Raw genomic sequence first — 15658 nt, forward strand, 5'->3', positions numbered from 1 at the left:
TGCAACCCGGAGGTTTCCTAATAGATACCGGAAGAAGAATTCACCAGTAATGATGATGTACATGAATTGTGATTAATCGTTATAAGCCTTGTGTTTCAGTCACGACCAACTTGTGAACACAACTGCCACTATAATAACACGAAACGTTACTGATAGGGTACACTTCTCCACCGATGCGGTTCATAACCTCGCCGAGATTGCGATCGATAACCTTTGCCACCTTTCCACATTCCTCCCTTCCCCCTTGCAACCTCCTCATCAACAGCATTCATCAACTGAGCCAATCGCAACACTATCACATCTACTATATTGTTAACCTTACTATTTCTAACGCCTGGGTCTGCCTTAAAGCTAGTTCTCGAATCGACTGTGCCAACGATATGTGGAATCTTCTATCTTCTTCCATTAGATGTACTGAAACAACCAACGGTCAAAAAAGAGTCTTTGCGAGAGTTTACAAGGCACGACGCTCTCCGGCCCTTCAGTATCGGTGAAACAACTGGAGTGACAAAACTCCATCGCGGCAGTGAGCAAGTCGTAGTCAGGATTCTCTCGCCCCTTGAAGCCGACACCAACAAGGTACCGCTCCGAGTTCACCTGAAGGGGTACGTAAAGAGGAGCACCAATTGTGAAGTCCTCACCACTCTTGATCGTTGGGGTTTAACGATGTAACACTTTTCGAATAGCCGCGTAGTGACGTAGATGATGCTAGCAGTGATAGTGCTGAAGGTGTCGAACAGCTTGCAGACGAGGAAGCCTCCCTTAAGGTTGCAGAAGTTCCGATGGAGTGGTATGAAAAAAGACGACTTACTTTACAACAACTCCTCACCATTGTGAGCACTTCTGACAATATGATCCTTGCTGAGTACACTTCCTGGTAGTTCTCGAGATGATTACCATCCTTGTCGGTCGATACCTCACCATCGGCAAATCATAGTTAATATAGCCCCTCCTAGCGCTACCTCGAAGCCTCCATCACCCATCACCAAATGGGCCCCTCGACCGTCCATCTTCATCACTGATCCCTCCAATGCTGCCAAATTCGATGGCGAATACACATTCCCTAAGTACGATCAGCGACGATTCGAACGAGGAGTGGTATCAGACATGTATGAGTGATGACAGGTCGCTTCTAATCGATATCCCCACACCTACCATCTCCATCAGGACCCCACACCGCATCGAAATCCTCAGAGTCCAGAAGATGCTGATACCTACCCAACGGGTGAATTTCGTGGCGCGTGACGGTTACCTCACCATATGCAGCTGGCCTCCTTTGACTGAGCCGCCTCTATTTTCAGACTCATCCCTTTTCCAATCGTCTTAACATTTTCACGTTCACCTGTGCATCAAATATACCCCTCCTCGCCACCACCATCGCGGACTACCAAGATTTTTCACAAGCTCGCTGAAGGCCCCAGGACCGCCACACACGTCGACATATCGGATTTTCATCTCAGCCTACAAAAATTGATATAAAAAATTCGCTTCGCTCCGCTAACGCCACCTCTTCTCCATCCTGACCACCACCCTCCGATCTAACCAACCTCAAAAGGGAGGGCCAAACATCGAGGGCGTCCAAAACCTACAACGACGAAAAATGTAAAACATGAAACGTTTCGCTTCGCCTTTCACCTCCCACAATTTATCCCCAGCTCTATTTGAGATGCCCACATTAGCACTACCGCTAATCGTAGTGGGGAAGATGCGCCCTCGAACTCGATGGTAGACCCTACCCAGACGCCGATCAAATAGTTGATCCTGAAAACATCATGTTTTAGAGTAGTTGTATGAAGTCGTTACCATCCGCGTCTTTTGCTGCCACAACTCATCGACTACTGTAGGCTCACAGAACAAGCCTTCACGCATCCTCGCCGGCTCGTGTGTTGGTACGATCTGACCAAGGTGTGGTATGAATTAATCATAATAATCCCTTAGGCATCACCTTAGGCTTGTTATCGGCCGTCCAAGGATGGAAGGTCAAATTCGTCGATACCCCCGAGGTGATCTCAAACCTACCCTAGGCAGTTGAAGCCCACATCAACATCGACAACCTCACACGTCCGTTCGCTCCAGCTCAGAAGCGGGACAAGGCGCCACGGGATGGGCCGAGACGGGCTGCTCTTGCTGCTGTCGAGGACTAGGTGCTCCTACCAGATTTATTCATACCACTCCTTCCACAACTCGTCCTATCACTCACCTTCTGGTGTCCCCTTCCTCTTCAGTCGTTCCCTAAGTGACACATGCTCCTGCCAAGCCGAGATGAACCCCCCCTCTCACCATGGTGGCGTCGGTGCCTCCTGGTTCGCCGCCTCTGGACACGATGACGACGCCGACTCTTCTACTGGAGGAGCAACCTACACTTGATAAATAAATGTGGGGTAAAAATGTCACGTGCAGGGATCGAACCGAGGGTCTTCCAGCGGCAGCAATACTACTAGTACTCTACTACCTCCTTTTCCTTCCCCTCCTCAGCCACAACGGACTCCTTTGTTGGAACAACTTCCTACAATCGAATGAAGGGATAAAACATCGTGTGCAGGGAACGAACCAGCGTCCTCCTGTCAGCAACACCTTCTACCTCCTCCTTCCCCGACTCGACTAAAGTCACCTTCATCTCCTCTCCTTCTGCAATAGGTGATGATGAAGATGATGCGGCCTCCATCGTGAGAGCCTTCGAGTGAGCTTCCATACCACTCCAAACGCAACTCCCACGTAAATACGAATGCAATACTAACGTGATTCCGGTGTATTCTATAAGTACGAGTCGAGATGTTACAGAAGTGTGGTATGAAATTAATCATCATCCTCCTAATAATAATACTCATCATCGTACCCTTATGCTTCTATGGGAGCATTTCATAAACTCACGACGGTAGAAGCCACCGTCAAGTAACCGATCGGGGAATAACTCTTCTCCATACCATCTATCCTTCACATCGTGCCGGAGGGCCCAACTCCTGCTCCTCCTCCTCATCTACTCTATCATCAGTCATCATGCCCCCCACTACTCCTTCTACTCCACCGAGCATGCCTTGACACCGATTCATCGAATGACGATACACTCGAACAATTCTTTCCTCCTCAGCTCTTATCGCGGCCGGTAGCCCCATGCCTTGGTATTGTTGCTCATAGTAGACCTCACACGATCGGGTCAATAACCCTACTACGCTGGCTCGACCATTGTAGAGGTAGCTATTCGAGAACATCTGAAATAAGTACGTACTACTACTACTACTACTACTACTACTACTACTATTACTACTACTACTACTACCCTGCGGAAATCAGCATCCACTTGCTCAGCCATAGCATACTGTTTATGATCCAATTTACTACAAATCATCGTCAAATCGATCGGGTCCGCCACCACTGCTGCATACCCAGGAGCAATAGACTCATCCGGAATCTTATGGAAGATCCAGCCGTTCACATACCGCTTCAACAAACCAGCAAGTTGGCGATATGGACCCCTCCAAGGCTGCCAGAAGGGTGAACCCATTGCACTTATTATGGGATAGAGCATGCGGAAATGACCAGTAGCCTTTTCACGCGGCCAATCCATAGTGGTGCAATTGTCTTCGTCCGACTTCATCACAAACCCAGCAGCAGTAGCAGGTTGCATCGGCAAGTACCGCAGTGCTGGAGAGGACGGGTGACTGTTCCCCTTAGCCCGCACTAGCCTATACACACGGCGAACGTAGGATGTCGGAGGGTTATGCGGCGCCAATTTGAGGTAATCAAAGTCGCCGCCCAAAATTTTCCTCTTCCGACAACTATGAATCTCTCCTGCAGAAGAGGTCAACAAGCCGTTCTCAGCCCTCTTCAAATAATGATAAACTTCACTATCAGCTGCTGCTGAAGACGCTCGTGCCGTGACCCCAAACGTATCCACTGCACATGGATCGCAGCCGTACTCCTCTACCAAGCAAACACAGGCCTCCAGCTGGTCTGTTTGTGCAGCATAGTAAAGAGCCGTCTGCCCGTTACAATCACGATGGTTAACCTCACCAGTCGGGGACCCGTCCAGTAGCCTTCTCATGGCCTCGACATGCCCTTCTCGGCTACAGTAGTACAAGGCTGTTTGACTGTGGACGTCAGTGAGAGCAGCTCTAACACCGAGGGAGAGGAAGAGGTCAATGGTGAGTACATGACCGAGCTGAAGGGGTAATAATGATATTTCCACAAATTCCAATCCGAATACTACCAATGCGGCATAAAAGAGTGCAGTTTGCCTCATAGCCCGATCGACCACGTGCGGGTCGAGTCTATACTCATTGATGAGGCCCCGACATACATCTCGACTACTCTCATCATCGACCCTTCGAGCAGCGTAAAACAACAAAGTCATGCCGTTCACCGCATTAATAGCACCCCGACAGTCGATGCCGTCCTCGATGCTGGCTAGACTGACCATAACAACAGACCGCTACTACCTTCCACAGGGACCCTCCTCAACCTACTGTACAGCCTCTAGAGCCTCCTCAGCTGTTGCTGCTGGATCCATCACTTTAACCACAAGTCGTCTCTCAGCCGAACCCTCTATGAAGTCCGATAACTCACCGTAGCTGAGAACCTAAACCATAACTTTACAACTTCGCTCCGCCTATTTTTATTGCCTCTTCCACCACTCGTGCTTCCTGTGCTGGTAGCGTGATAGGTTGGCCCGTGCCGAGGTCCACAACATTCGTTATAGTTGGGCTCATGATCGCGTCGGGGGGAGTCGACTCGTCGTCTTGGGATGTGGTAGTAGTAGTGGTCGGCATTAGAACGATGGTTTCAGGGAAGTTGTAGCACAAGCGGACATAATAAATTGGACCCTAAAAGACGGCTTGCTGGAGTAGTCGATCTTGGGCTCACGAACTTTTCACCGAGCGACACAAACGTCATGCACGCATGCACACACTCGAGTTGGACTCCTGAGCATATCTTGAGGTCAAGTTGGCATGATACGGATGAGGTTCACCATGGGTACAACTCCGGCCAGAGTGCAGCTCTTGAGGTAACTCCAAGGACCCCCGAGAGATCACCGTGAGTGCTTCATGAGTCGTTGTGGGATGTTGGGAAAACGCGCGCGCCCAGGCGGGTAAAGACAGCAGCTAAAAGCGTCCTAATTGGTATCTTCCATCATCGAACCTTGGATACCCACGAGCAACTCTTAGTTGAGATTATAGTAATGTAAAAGGTCATCACTAAAGCATGGTGAGCAGAAAGGACGTTTCACAATACATCCAATAGCATCAAAAAAGTTCAGCTCACCCTCCAGAAACAAGTATTTGCTCTCGTGAGCATCGGCTCGTGGAGAAGATAGAAAAACCCATGCCATGTAGTACGTGGCAAGTACTGATCGGTCCGATCAGATCGGACAAAATGAGGGTTGGGGCCCCAACTGGGGGGCATCTATAGTACTCCCAATGTGGTGGAATGCTCAACGGCTCTGAAGTGAACCACAAAGAACTTGACGATTCAGCTTTCATCAGGTATCAGGGTGAAAGTAACGACTATTATTGATATCAGGATATCAGTACGAGTTATTACAGTACTAGTGCCTCTGCAATACTGCTCAAGGAGGTTGCCGTGACCACCGACCAAGTATTGCAAATCGGTCTTGTACTACCAGGCTGGTACCCGGTACGATATAACTTATAATAGCCTATTATTAATAGGCCCTATTAATAATAGGCTCGACTACCCCTGGGGTAGTCGAGTCACTCAGTAATTCGGAGATGACTGTAACACAAGAGTAGGGTACAGAGAGGGGATGAGTAATTTAAGCTACACTCGGGACTTGGGTAAATCATCGAGTAGACGAGAAGCATGGTCGGTGAGGGCTTGTGATAAGGTGTGGTCTCGAGAAGGTGCCACCCAACGCAAACGACAGTCCCTCCTATGGTTATTCTGAAGGAAACGACATAAATCAGCGGAATGAAGGACTTCTGAATCCATGAAGAGGCAAAAACGTACACTACGGCAGGAGGGAACTGAGAGGACCATAGGTTGCAGGGCCTACGAGGATAGACGTTATGTTATTGTCACGACACGCATCGATACGCTCGATAGCAGCGCTGAGGGGGAATTCCAGGAGGAGTAGGCCAACAGCAGTCGGGAAATCCTGAACGTACCATGGTTACTTCCAAGGCTGAGAAGAGGTGTACTTCTCTATAAGTGAGCAGCCTTTTAGTGAGCTTGTTGAGAGGATCGATCCACGTTGGCTCGTCATCATGGCAGCTCAATCTGCTTCCATCGACGAGATCGACAAGACGATGAATGGCTCGCGATAAAGGGAGGAGACTCTCGCATGATGATGCTGTCCGACCTAACAAAAGCGTTTAATCTACAGCAACTCTTTTGGTGAGTCGATAGTAGCAGTAGTATCCTCGATGGCTCATAGCCTAACGTCATCCCTTGGAGATGTTCAATGCAATCACGGAAGTCAAAATTCTCCAGGAAGGTCTGACCGGTAGCGAGTTGTCCACCGAGCTCCGAGTCGATGGCAGTATGCATCATGAGAACGTCAATAACGGCGCTGATGAGGACGTCTTGTACAACAGCAGCATCTCCTGCTACTTCGATGAGCAGCTCAGTGATGAGGAGTTGTTGCTCGACCTGATTGGAGAAAATTCCTCGAGTTCTAACGAAAGTGGGGTCTCCCCCAGAGAACGTCCACTGACCGTAACTGACGTGTCCGCGCCGCTTCCGCACATCAACTGGGCTGCTCCAATGGCCCAACGTTTGAGCCTATCGTTGGCATCAGATTCAGTTGATAGATCCCTTATCACACTGAGAGCCTCTCGAGCTTGCGAGGGGTAATATTGCGTCCTGAGTGGCAGTCTCGAACATCCTCTCGTGCAGTAGGCTACTTCAGTATACTCTAATCCCCCATCAAATAACGTTTCATAACAAAAACGTACCGGATGTGCTCCAACTGATGATCATTGAGCTTGATATTGGGTGGTAGGATATGTAAGGCCTTTGTATACTCTAGAAGAGTCTCTAAGAAGTCCTCTATGATGCTGTAAGGACCCTCGCTGTAAATGATGATGTTTATTATTATTATGTCTCCTCCTCCTCCTCCTCCTACATTAGTCGTATTTTATTGCCTCTTCCCATAAGCCTTCGTAATGCCCCTTTACAATAGACAACCAATTTCCTATTGTTTTCTATATTGGTTGAATTAGGAGGACATGTCATTACAATATCTGACTGCGGGGCGGCTATGCCATAGCTCGAAGATATGCCTTAGTGTAATTGATTCCGTCAGCATAAAACAGCCAAGTTGAGTTGCAGATTTCGTCTAATAAAGAGAACGTGATCAATAATGCTTCGGTTCTCTGTGGAGCATGAGGGATCGAGATATGAGGCGCATATTTCACACGGATTTCTGATTCAACGCGCCTCAAGGTAAGGCACCTTACCGACCTTCACCTTATAATTAGGCCCCAAATTGTGGCCCCTGTGGAAGAACCTGACCGCCGTGGGGTATAAAAATCGCCTAGCGCCTTGCGAGCCTTACGGGGCTTGTGAAATCGGCTCCAGGCATACCTAATACGTTTAATCGTGCGAAACCGTCCGTGCAATTGGATTTTTTCACTCAGAAACAATTTTTATGACTTTTCGGAGATCAGGATAGAGATCTTGATGGCTCCCTCCGACTATGAGTCACGACCAAGCAACACATGCGCAGAGCAGATCGTTCACGCGTCACTCGTCCACCCCCACAACATCGCCCCGATGCTGTGTGGGTGGACAAACACGACCCTCAGACTTGGAGTGGGATCGACGCATAGCCGTCTTTGGCATGGATCGGCTATCATACTACAGTCCCCACTCCTAATGATGAGCATGAATCCGAGAGAGTTATGAAGATATATTTTTTCACGTCGTTGTGAGTTACATGTACTCGACTATGCACGTATGTACGGTATGAATGGGACCAGAAGCAATCGCATGTAGCACCGTCAGCCTCCTACGTGGTGGAATGACTACACTTTCCGAGATTGTCTACTCTCTTACAATGATTGCTCTCGACTATAGCCATATGCTGGCTGAGAGACTAGAATTGAGTTACGAGAGACCTCCATTTCCGAACTGATACCTCCATGTGCTATAACATTAGAAGTCAGCTTGTGAGAGTATTGCTAAAGAGTGTGATACACTCTTTGACTTCACTCGCTACAGGTATACCTTGTAGCTACTAGGGAGTCGTCCGACTTAGTACCAGAACTCTCGGACCTCACGCGCCTCGGCTCTTCCCCGTGGAAGCTGTGTGGATTTCCCTCGCGAATTGCGGGCCCTGATATAGTAGTTAGAGGTTTGGAGTTATGATGCAGGATGAGTATTCACTCTAGTACGTTCCAATGTTCTTGATGAAGCTGTGCGCCTACATCTTCGTGATCCTCGGACAACTGACTGAGGCTGTGGTCCCCCAAGAACAGATGACCCTGAAGTATGTCCACTCACACATTATTGACCGTACTGTTATTTCTTTCCCAGCGATCCTCTGAGTCCTCGTAGCGACCACCGCATACTCAACGAGCTCTGCGAGAAGGATGAATCCGAAAAGTATCCGCCGAACACGCTGTACGGCCCAGTTTCTGCTAAAACTAATAATTGCCCAAGAGTGGACGGCATTAAACAGGTGGCTTATGTGGAGGAAAAGGTGAGACGAGCCTCTCTCCGAGGACGAACTACCGATTGAAACTCAACAGTTTGTTCGGTGAGTATACCCTTCATTTAGGATCTTCGCTTCTCGGTATGCATGCCGTTCGTCCCCGTGGGAACGGAGTGTCCGCCTGCCCCAGCCAGGAGCAAACCCGTGCATCGTGGCAATCTCCCACTTTGCGTGATTCCGTGTCTAACTGTAGGTCATTGGTCGAATTTCTTAGTTGTTTTTACAGTTCCTTTTGAAGCGGACTACTATCAGGCCAGGATTACATAGTAGAGAGTATCTGTATAAAGTTTTGATCATTCGGGAATGCTACATGATTATTGCTGGACTCCGAGTAGCTTTGCTCTCTCGTGGACTCCGTGCCACAAGTCTATTCGCTCCCCTTGCACTCAGTCGCAGCTTTCCATCACTCTTCAGACAGCCGATTGCCAGCCGTTAGCTGACTGCTTCTTCCTTTCTCCAAGGCTAGGCGCGATGTGCGAGTTCTTCTACACCGTACAGTAGAAATGTCATTCATTCGCTCGCCAACTCTTCGCACTTGGAAGCTTCTCCCTTTCTTGATTTGATAGTCTACTCTGATCCTTCAACCTCCTTTGGTCATTTCATCGAGCAGTAGGAGTACCACGTGACTAAGTTCGCTCGATGAATCAAAGCCTTCGGAGGTTGAGCGATTTTCAACCTTTCCACTTCACATTCCGTACTTGAGGCCTTCTGCGAGTTGAGAGCTGAGGGGCATTTCTAACTCTGCCTTCCTTGGGTTTCGGCGCTCGACTCTTGGACATGTACCTCGCATGGTACGAATTCTTTGAAGCCCTCCGCATTTACACGCCTTCGTCCCTCAGCTCGAGAGCAGTGCCCTCAGGGCACGATTCCTACACGTCTCAAGTACCTGACGGGTTATTTCAGCTTTCAGCTCATCTCACTTTCTATACCAATCTTGTAGACTCAGCCTACTAGTCTGTAGTCAACCAAAAGTCTCTGTTGAATTGAAAGTTCTGTTCGCAATAAGACGGCAGTGTTCATAAGTGTTAATAAGTGAGGGTATTTCTGAGAGTCATGGCAGTGGTCAGGCTCACTGAATAACGCAACGAAGAACTCACCATGTTGCCACTAGCCACTGGCGAGCATGTTCGCATCACGCCTAGTCACGCCGGTCACGGCGTTGGACTATGAACTGACACACGTTTTGGGGGTCATTTTATGATTGCGAAGTGGACTCGGGCGTTTGTTATTATAGCATGTGCTATTTTTTCTATTTGTCCTTGTCCTGGCTGCAATTTATGCTTTGGGATTCCCTCATGAACACTGACGGCTCAACAACATTGATTACACGGTGTAATTTACACCTGTTCAGTTCCTGGGCACTATCAAGGTTATTATAACCTTCGTAAGATACATTCCACAGATTATAATGAATCATCGGCGGAAGTGAACAGCAGGTCTAGCGATTCAAGTTCCGATGATGGGCTTTACTGGAGCCCTCTTCAGTGGCCTTCAGAACGTCCTGAACGACGAGCGAAGAAAAACTCCGGTCTCACACTTCGAGTAGATTCTTCGTAACTAACCTCACTAGTAGATGCGAGTGACGCAGCAGAGGATTAGCAGTGGAAAGCTTCCACTCGAAGCGGTCGAAACCACGCGGGTATGAGGAAAACTTCTTCCGGAAATGCGGTAACTGTTTCCGGTCACTCCACGTTAGCGATCTTGTATGCACTCGCGGCAAGTCAGTGCGAGGGTCGCACTGCACAGTATACACGTACACTGTATCTGGCACGGCTGCCGAGCCTCGGCAGGCTGCGTCGATTAGGAGTAGAGTAGGCACGGCTTGGCAGCCGAGGGATCCTCGCTGCCTATGGGGAATCCATCGTACCCTATATTTCATGCGGTGTCCGGTCATGGCAAGGGGCGCTGGAGGGGGAGTGGTGTCAAAACTATTTTAAAAATCATGGCCTATGCCGCATAGTCGGTCATGGAGCCACCGCGAAGAGCCGCGAACTCGGCGATCATACCGTTGTCGGGCCTCATGTCCTAGCGCTCGGTATTCGTGGAGCTTGTGGCCAGAACAGAAGCGAGCGAGCATCAGAGAGTCTCCCTGCCAGGTCTCTTGCAAACCGGCCAAATGCCGGACTAAGCACTACCGAGAGATGACATCTGCACGGTGCAGACTGCACCCCTTCGCACCATGGGCTGACGGATTGAATATAGTTATTCAGAGCCGTCGACTATGCATGTCAACACCCAGGTCGGACCTGGTAGGTCCGGACTCCGGACCCCTCCTGGGTTACCGTGAGACCCGCAATCGAGTTTACGCACGTTGCAGTGCCGAATCTCCGGCTCGGGGACCGACCGAGCGGAATGCAATAGCATGTAGTCTACATGATGTAGAGCGGTGGCGCCCTCAGTGGACACCGATATAGCTCGCCGTCTAAGGTTGAGATGGTGCCACTCGCATTGTGGTATAGTAGGAAATGAAAATGCGACCGGCTTCATAGGAGGGCGTTGTGCCCTTTCAGAACTAATCCGGGATACTCAGGATGAGATTCATTCGATGAAGTATCAGAGGCCGCGAGTGTATGGTAGAATACCATCAGAGAAACTTGGCTGAAATGTGCGTTCCCGTCGGGAACTTTCCGATTCGGTAACTTCTTAGAAATTCCGAATTTCGAGATATTCGAGATGTCACCGCGCCCGTGGTGAGCGGGGCGATATCTCGGACCATGAGCGGCTCATGCCGCCGCTGACCGGACAATCACCGACGCCGCGCTAGGGCCATTCTCCAGTTCTTCGTGCGGGAATCCGGAGGACAGTACAGTGTACTGAGTACATTTCATCTGATGGAGAACTGTGCACTTCTGGACGATGCCAAAAGAGCGACGAGGATGAGCCCACTGGGGATTCAGACAGACAGAGGATTCAGCACCTTATCGAATTTCAAAGACTCTTACTTAGTGCTCCTCTGTCACGTATACACTGTGTGTAAATGGCTGCTTGATTATCAGGCTCGCTTTGCATTTAGCAAGAACTCGCGATCGGATGAGGTCTCGCAGTTTTTCGACTTCATCCGTGGCGTCACGCTATCACGTGTGTATAGCACCACCACAGCAAACACGTGGAGTTCAGCGTGCCACATCTTGCGATAGGTGACCGCTATGCGGATCAGCCCCGCTGTAACGGTGTCATGTTCCACTGAGGGTCTCATGATGGACTCACTGTAGCCCTGTCAGCTGACAACAAGGGGTAGTTGCGAAGGTTTGTCTCACACGATGAGTGAAATCTGAATGGATTGAGTTCAAACTAATCCAATATAGCCTCCGGTTAGATCGGGACATGTTAGGCTCCACGTCTCAAATGCAGAGTTTTCTGCGTGACACAAGCATGCGTGAAATCTTTCACATTGTTCCTCGAGAGTGGCGGCGATTTCGACATGTCTCTCCCTGAGATTCCCGTTCGTTAGAGTTGATTGTACTTGATGCGTTACATCCTCCTCCTCGTCATTGTCGTCGTCGCTGCTTACTTCAGTGAAGCGGGTCGACTCGACTGTCCTCCATCTTCGGAGACGAAGAATATGGCAACCTATTCTTGGAGGCAAGCCTACTGGACTGGTCAGGACACGACCTTCCTAGACTTTTTCAAGTCCGACGTGTCGAAGGAGTACAACCGTGGTGATGTTTACCTCAACGTGGCCGATGCCTCCAACGTGGGCAAGATTATCCACCCTGAGAGACTGGCCGAGCTCATCGCCAACTTCCGCAAGGTCAGCGGAAACTCTGCAAGGTTCTATCTTTTCTATGCTCAAGGTGGTGGCGACGATAAGGAATGGGCCCCCGATTTCGTTCGTGTCTTTAAGGAGTTCATCCTCAAGTACGGCAACCCTGATATGGGTAGTCTCGGTATCAGCTTCCAAGTCAAGCTTGATCTTGCTACGTGGTACAACATATTTGATGCTTTCGATGCGCTCAAGACTGACCCACAGTTCAAGCCCTACAACATAGCCCTTGATGTTACGATGAACTATTACAACACTGACAGGAGACTGGTGGACCAGATTATGTTCAGGGCTGATCACGTTACTCTGCTTACCTTCGCCAACACCTCCCCGCGACTTATCAACTTTTTCGTAGTCTTCCTGACCAAAATTTGTCCCAACTGTAACAATAACTACTATCCCAATTACAAGGCTAAGATCACTTTTTTGGCCGAAGGTGATTGCAACTCGGGAGCCTGTAGTAAGACGTCGATGTGTGCTTATTACGGTGATCGCCTTGACAACCCCAATGGAGGTATCCTCTACGCTTACAAATTGTAAGTTACAATCAGCTTTCGACTGCTCTCGACTATGTTCGTGATCATGTTCTATCTAAGGATAAGTTTGATCACTTCTTTGAAGCCGGTGGTACACATATCGGTCTTAGCTCCTTCTCGTGGGTCATGTGTTACTACGGCTCCGAGTCGTGGCATCAGATTGGCCTACAAAAGTGTATGTCCGACTACCACTCCGCTTCACAGATATGCCGTCAAGGTTAAATACCCTTATGTCTCGAAAATTATTTTGAGCGCGCGCGCCCAAAAACAAGAAGAACGTAGGCTTAGGTTTTCGCTATCTCGACTCGGTGTCAGCTAGTTTAACTGAACTCAAGGATAGGGTACAAGGATAATGAGGAGGGATGCGTAATTTAGGCTACACTCGGGACTTGGGTAAATCATCGAGTAGACGAGAAGCATGGTCGGTGAGGGTTTGTGATAAGGTGTGGTCTCGAGAAGGTGCCACCCAACGCAAACGACAGTCCCTCCTATGGCTATTCTGAAGGAAACGACATTAATCAGCGGAATGAAGGACTTCTGAATCCATGAAGAGGCAAGATACTCTCCTCAGAGCTCAAAAACCTACACTATGGCAGAAGGGAACTGAGAGGACCATGGATTGCAGGGCCTACGATGATAGACGTTATGTTATTGTCACGACACGCATCGATACGCTCGATAGCAGCACTGAGGGGGAATTCCAGGAGGAGTAGGCCAACAGCAGTCGGGAAATCCTGAACGTACCATGGTTACTTCCAAGGCTGAGAAGAGGTGTACCTCTCTATAAGTGAGCAGCCTTTTAGTGAGCTTGTTGAGAGGATCGATCCACGTTGGCTCGTCATCATGGCAGCTCAATCTGCTTCCATCGACGAGATCGACAAGACGATGAATGGCTCGCGATAAAGGGAGGAGACTCTCGCATGATGATGCTGTCCGACCTAACAAAAGCGTTTAATCTACAGCAACTCTTTTGGTGAGTCGATAGTAGCAGTAGTATCCTCGATGCCTCATAGCCTAACGTCATCCCTTAAAGATGTTCAATGCAATCACGGAAGTCAAAATTCTCCAGGAAGGTCTGACCGGTAGCGAGTTGTCCACCGAGCTCCGAGTCGATGGCAGTATGCATCATGAGAACATCAATAACGGCGTTGATGAGGACGTCTTGTACAACAGCAGCATCTCCTGCTACTTCGATGAGCAGCTCAGTGATAAGGAGTTGTTGTTCGACCTGATTAGAGACAATTCCCCCAAGCTGAGCTATAACGAAAGTAGGGCCTCCCCCAGAGAACGTCCACTGACCGTGACTGACGTGTCCGCGCCGCTTCCGCACAGCAACTGGGCTGCTCCAATGGCCCAACGTTTGAGCCTATCGTTGGCATCAGATTCAGTTGATAGATCCCTTATCACACTGAGAGCCTCTCGAGCTTGCGAGGGGTAATATTGCGTCCTGAGTGGCAGTCTCGAACATCCTCTCGTGCAGTAGGCTACTTCAGTATACTCTAATCCCCCATCAAATAACGTTTCATAACAAAAACGTACCGGATGTGCTCCAACTGATGATCATTGAGCTTGATATCGGGTGGTAGGATATGTAAGACCTTTGTATACTCTAGAAGAGTCTCTAAGAAGTCCTCTATGATGCTGTAAGGACCCTCTCTGTAAATGATGATGTTTATTATTATTATGTCTCCTCCTCCTCCTACATTAGTCGTATTTTATTGCCTCTTCCCATAAGCCTTCGTAATGCCCCTTTACAATAGACAACCAATTTCCTATTGTTTTCTATATTGGTTGAAAGAGGAGGAGATGTCATTACAATGTCTGACTGCGGGGCGGCTATGCCATAGCTCGAAGATATGCCTCAGTGTAATTGATTCCGTCAGCATGACCGGAGTAACTCACATACCGACACGCCTGACATGGTAGATTATACGAGTCACAAGTGAAACAGTCAGTTTTTTACCGAGTAATACGCCAATTCACGTGAAACGGGGGAAACTCCATTGAACAACCTTAACCAGAAATGATTTTAAATCCACGTCTATACGATCCATAGTCGAAGTCTATATCATCGGAATCCTTCCTGGGTATGTGGATACTGTTTGCAGAATCATAAAACAGCTCATTCTGGCATTGTCAAGCTAAGTGGCAAATTTCGTTCATTACAGAGAGCGTAATCAATAATGCTGCGGTTATGTGTGAGGCGCGAAAGATCAAGATATCATGCATAATAAATACGATTAATCGTGCGAAATCGCACGTAAAAAATGGATTTTTTTACTCAGAAGCGATTCCTGCGACATTTTTAGCCAGGAGAACAAACATCAACGGGCCTGCTTCATAGGAGCAAATTGCGCCTCAAACTTAAGCTACACCAAAAGTGTACCTTGAGTAACTCCTCAAGCTGCTCCTGGATTTGAGGCTCCTTAAATTGAGTATCCTTGTGAAACAGTCCCTACGTTTCAGAGTTTCATTATTGCAGGGAATGAGGAAGTGCGAGTATGGTGTGAGATTGAACGGGGCACAAAGTTATACACACACGTCAACACTTAGAGAAAAATGGACCGTAAGTCAGTAGAAAAAATTGTAGCGATATTTTCCTGACTGAAGTGCCTATAAATGCTGACTCAGCGATATCAAATGAGATTGATATTGTTCAGGGATTTAATCTCAATCATATATTTTCTC

General features: G+C 48.6%; 4 protein-coding genes across 4 annotated transcripts; 1 reads left to right on the top strand and 3 right to left on the bottom strand.

Moving 5' to 3' along the window:
- Nucleotides 1-2665, bottom strand: Pmar_PMAR009767 (conserved hypothetical protein; the record flags this gene model as incomplete). Its single annotated transcript, XM_002778291.1, has 19 exons — nucleotides 1-17; nucleotides 212-275; nucleotides 323-414; nucleotides 459-597; nucleotides 642-761; nucleotides 812-916; nucleotides 963-1063; nucleotides 1156-1214; nucleotides 1258-1342; nucleotides 1389-1461; nucleotides 1508-1585; nucleotides 1636-1761; nucleotides 1804-1896; nucleotides 1946-2015; nucleotides 2060-2150; nucleotides 2201-2232; nucleotides 2281-2357; nucleotides 2453-2506; nucleotides 2582-2665. Coding segments are annotated over 19 exons (1560 nt in total), but the record flags the coding sequence as incomplete, so codon positions are not given.
- A 262-nt stretch (nucleotides 2666-2927) lies between these two features.
- Pmar_PMAR009768 (bromodomain-containing protein, putative) lies at nucleotides 2928-4706 on the bottom strand (the record flags this gene model as incomplete). The annotated part of the gene is made up of 5 exons (XM_002778292.1): nucleotides 2928-3209; nucleotides 3278-4159; nucleotides 4208-4409; nucleotides 4464-4576; nucleotides 4632-4706. 5 exons carry the CDS (start codon nucleotides 4704-4706, stop codon nucleotides 2928-2930), a joined length of 1554 nt encoding a protein of 517 aa, XP_002778338.1.
- A 7431-nt stretch (nucleotides 4707-12137) lies between these two features.
- Nucleotides 12138-12974, top strand: Pmar_PMAR009769 (hypothetical protein; the record flags this gene model as incomplete). Its single annotated transcript, XM_002778293.1, has 1 exon — nucleotides 12138-12974. One exon carries the CDS (start codon nucleotides 12138-12140, stop codon nucleotides 12972-12974), a length of 837 nt encoding a protein of 278 aa, XP_002778339.1.
- Nucleotides 12975-13997: 1023 nt separating this feature from the next.
- Nucleotides 13998-14417, bottom strand: Pmar_PMAR009770 (hypothetical protein; the record flags this gene model as incomplete). The annotated part of the gene is made up of 2 exons (XM_002778294.1): nucleotides 13998-14198; nucleotides 14270-14417. Coding segments are annotated over 2 exons (349 nt in total), but the record flags the coding sequence as incomplete, so codon positions are not given.
- Between the last annotated feature and the right edge of the window lie 1241 nt (nucleotides 14418-15658).

This window comes from Perkinsus marinus (assembly GCF_000006405.1).
Source record: "Perkinsus marinus ATCC 50983 genomic scaffold scf_1104296950132, whole genome shotgun sequence".
Taxonomy (NCBI): domain Eukaryota; phylum Perkinsozoa; order Perkinsida; family Perkinsidae; genus Perkinsus; species Perkinsus marinus.